The sequence below is a fragment of the Salvia hispanica genome, chromosome 4 (genome assembly GCF_029641045.1).
Source record: "Salvia hispanica isolate PSC_SH4W2 chromosome 4, Shi_PSC_v1, whole genome shotgun sequence".
Taxonomy (NCBI): Eukaryota; Viridiplantae; Streptophyta; class Magnoliopsida; order Lamiales; family Lamiaceae; genus Salvia; species Salvia hispanica.
In genome coordinates, this window is record NC_142695.1 from 39,539,416 (window position 1) to 39,541,129 (window position 1,714).

The 1,714-nt window shown below is 43.1% G+C and overlaps 1 protein-coding gene across 1 annotated transcript; it reads left to right on the plus strand.

The window, feature by feature from the left end:
* Positions 1–428: 428 nt before the first annotated feature.
* LOC125192438 (transcription factor DICHOTOMA-like) lies at positions 429–1,714 on the plus strand. The gene is made up of 2 exons (XM_048090008.2): positions 429–1,417; positions 1,515–1,714. The coding sequence occupies exons 1-2, from the start codon at positions 543–545 to the stop codon at positions 1,528–1,530; spliced, it is 891 nt and encodes a 296-aa protein (XP_047945965.1). The 5' UTR covers positions 429–542; the 3' UTR covers positions 1,531–1,714.

Consider the following 1,714-nt stretch of genomic DNA (forward strand, 5'->3'; position numbering starts at 1 on the left):
CAATGTCTATTCATATTTCATGACTGTCACACGTTTCTATTTTTTTATTTTTTATATACTTAGAAATATATTGATGAGAATATTGTTCTATGATCGAAGACACCTTACAAAAAAGAACCAAACTTATAATTAGTAAAATTTCACCAATGCTCTACAAATATTGACCAAATAATGTACTGTAGCCGAACAGTAACTTAGGTTTGGTTGATGGTAATATCAACTCAAATTTTACCAATTTATACAATTGTAAGGGAAAAATGGATTGTTTTGAAAGGGATGGAAAGAAGAGTACACTCTCAAGAAGTCCTTCTCAGACAGAGACGCTTTCTAGATTTAAATATGGAAACGGACAACTTTACTATGGTTTCAGTACTTGAAACTGTTATCAGCATCCTCCACTCAGAAACCCTCTCTTGCTACATCTCCATCTTTCCACGTCCGATTTAATTCAATTCGCAACTATAAGGGTTTCCAATTTCCATATCTTTGTCGATAAAATCCAATGTAACATCTTGCTTTTCTAATCCCACCAAAAAAGAACAATGTTCACCAAGAATAATGCATACAATTACCCATACCTCTCCAATCCTCGTACCTCCGCCGCCTCCCTTGTCGGCCTCAATGGCAACGACGTCTTGCTCCACCACCACCACCACCACGACATGCTCTTGGCCGCCAATCAAGAGCTCTACGGCCTCAGCAGCGACCCCTTGGCCGCAGCCAAAGCCTGGAAGAAGGACCGCCACAGCAAAATCGACACGGCCCAAGGGCCGAGGGATCGGAGGGTTCGCCTCTCGATCGGAGTGGCTAGAAAGTTCTTCGACCTTCAAGAAAATCTAGGTTTCGACAAGCCGAGCAAAACCCTTGATTGGCTCCTCACCAAGTCCAAGACTGCCATCGAAGATCTCGAGGAGACGAGGGAGAGAGCCGCCGCAGCAGCAGCCGCCGGCTCCTCCGAATGCGAGGTTGATTCCGGCGAGAATTTGAAAGTGTCATCAAACAAACTGAAAGCGGTTTCTTCGACCAGGGAGTCGAGGGACAAGGCGAGGGCGAGAGCGAGGGAGAGGACGAGGGAGAAGATGTGCATCAAGAAGCTAAACGAGACCAGAAACATCAACATTAATGGGGACTTCAACTTCATCAACAAGATAGCTTCCACCAGCGGCGGCGGCGGCGGCAACATCAATCTCGGATTCCATTGCCACCCAACCTACGAAGTCGCAGCTGCAAATCATCACGACCTAATTCAAGAATCCATTGTGATCAATAGGAAAGTGAAGAATCCGATGGGATTTCAGCAGAATTTGATCATCTCCAGCTCCAACTACGGCGTTCCTGCGCCTTACAATGCCGCCGCCGCCGCTGAGAATTGGGACAGCATCTGTGCCATTTTGGATCAGCACAAGTTCATCAATAAGTGGGGACAAAAATCAATTTCCAAGAATCATTTTGGAACTCTTTTTTTTTTTTAATTTATTTTTGAGATTGTGGTTGTTTTTGTTTTTGTTTTGCAGCAATTTAAACAACTAGGAAAGAAAGAAGAAGATAATATTGAGAAGCAACACTAGCAGTTGAGCTCAGGATTGTTGAAGATGTTTTCACCTTGTGGCTTGAGGCATATATGTAAGTTTTTGCTACCTTATTTTTCTTGAATTTCTCCCATTGATGTAATATGGTTGTCAGGGCTTTATAAAACAATTTAATCTACTATTGG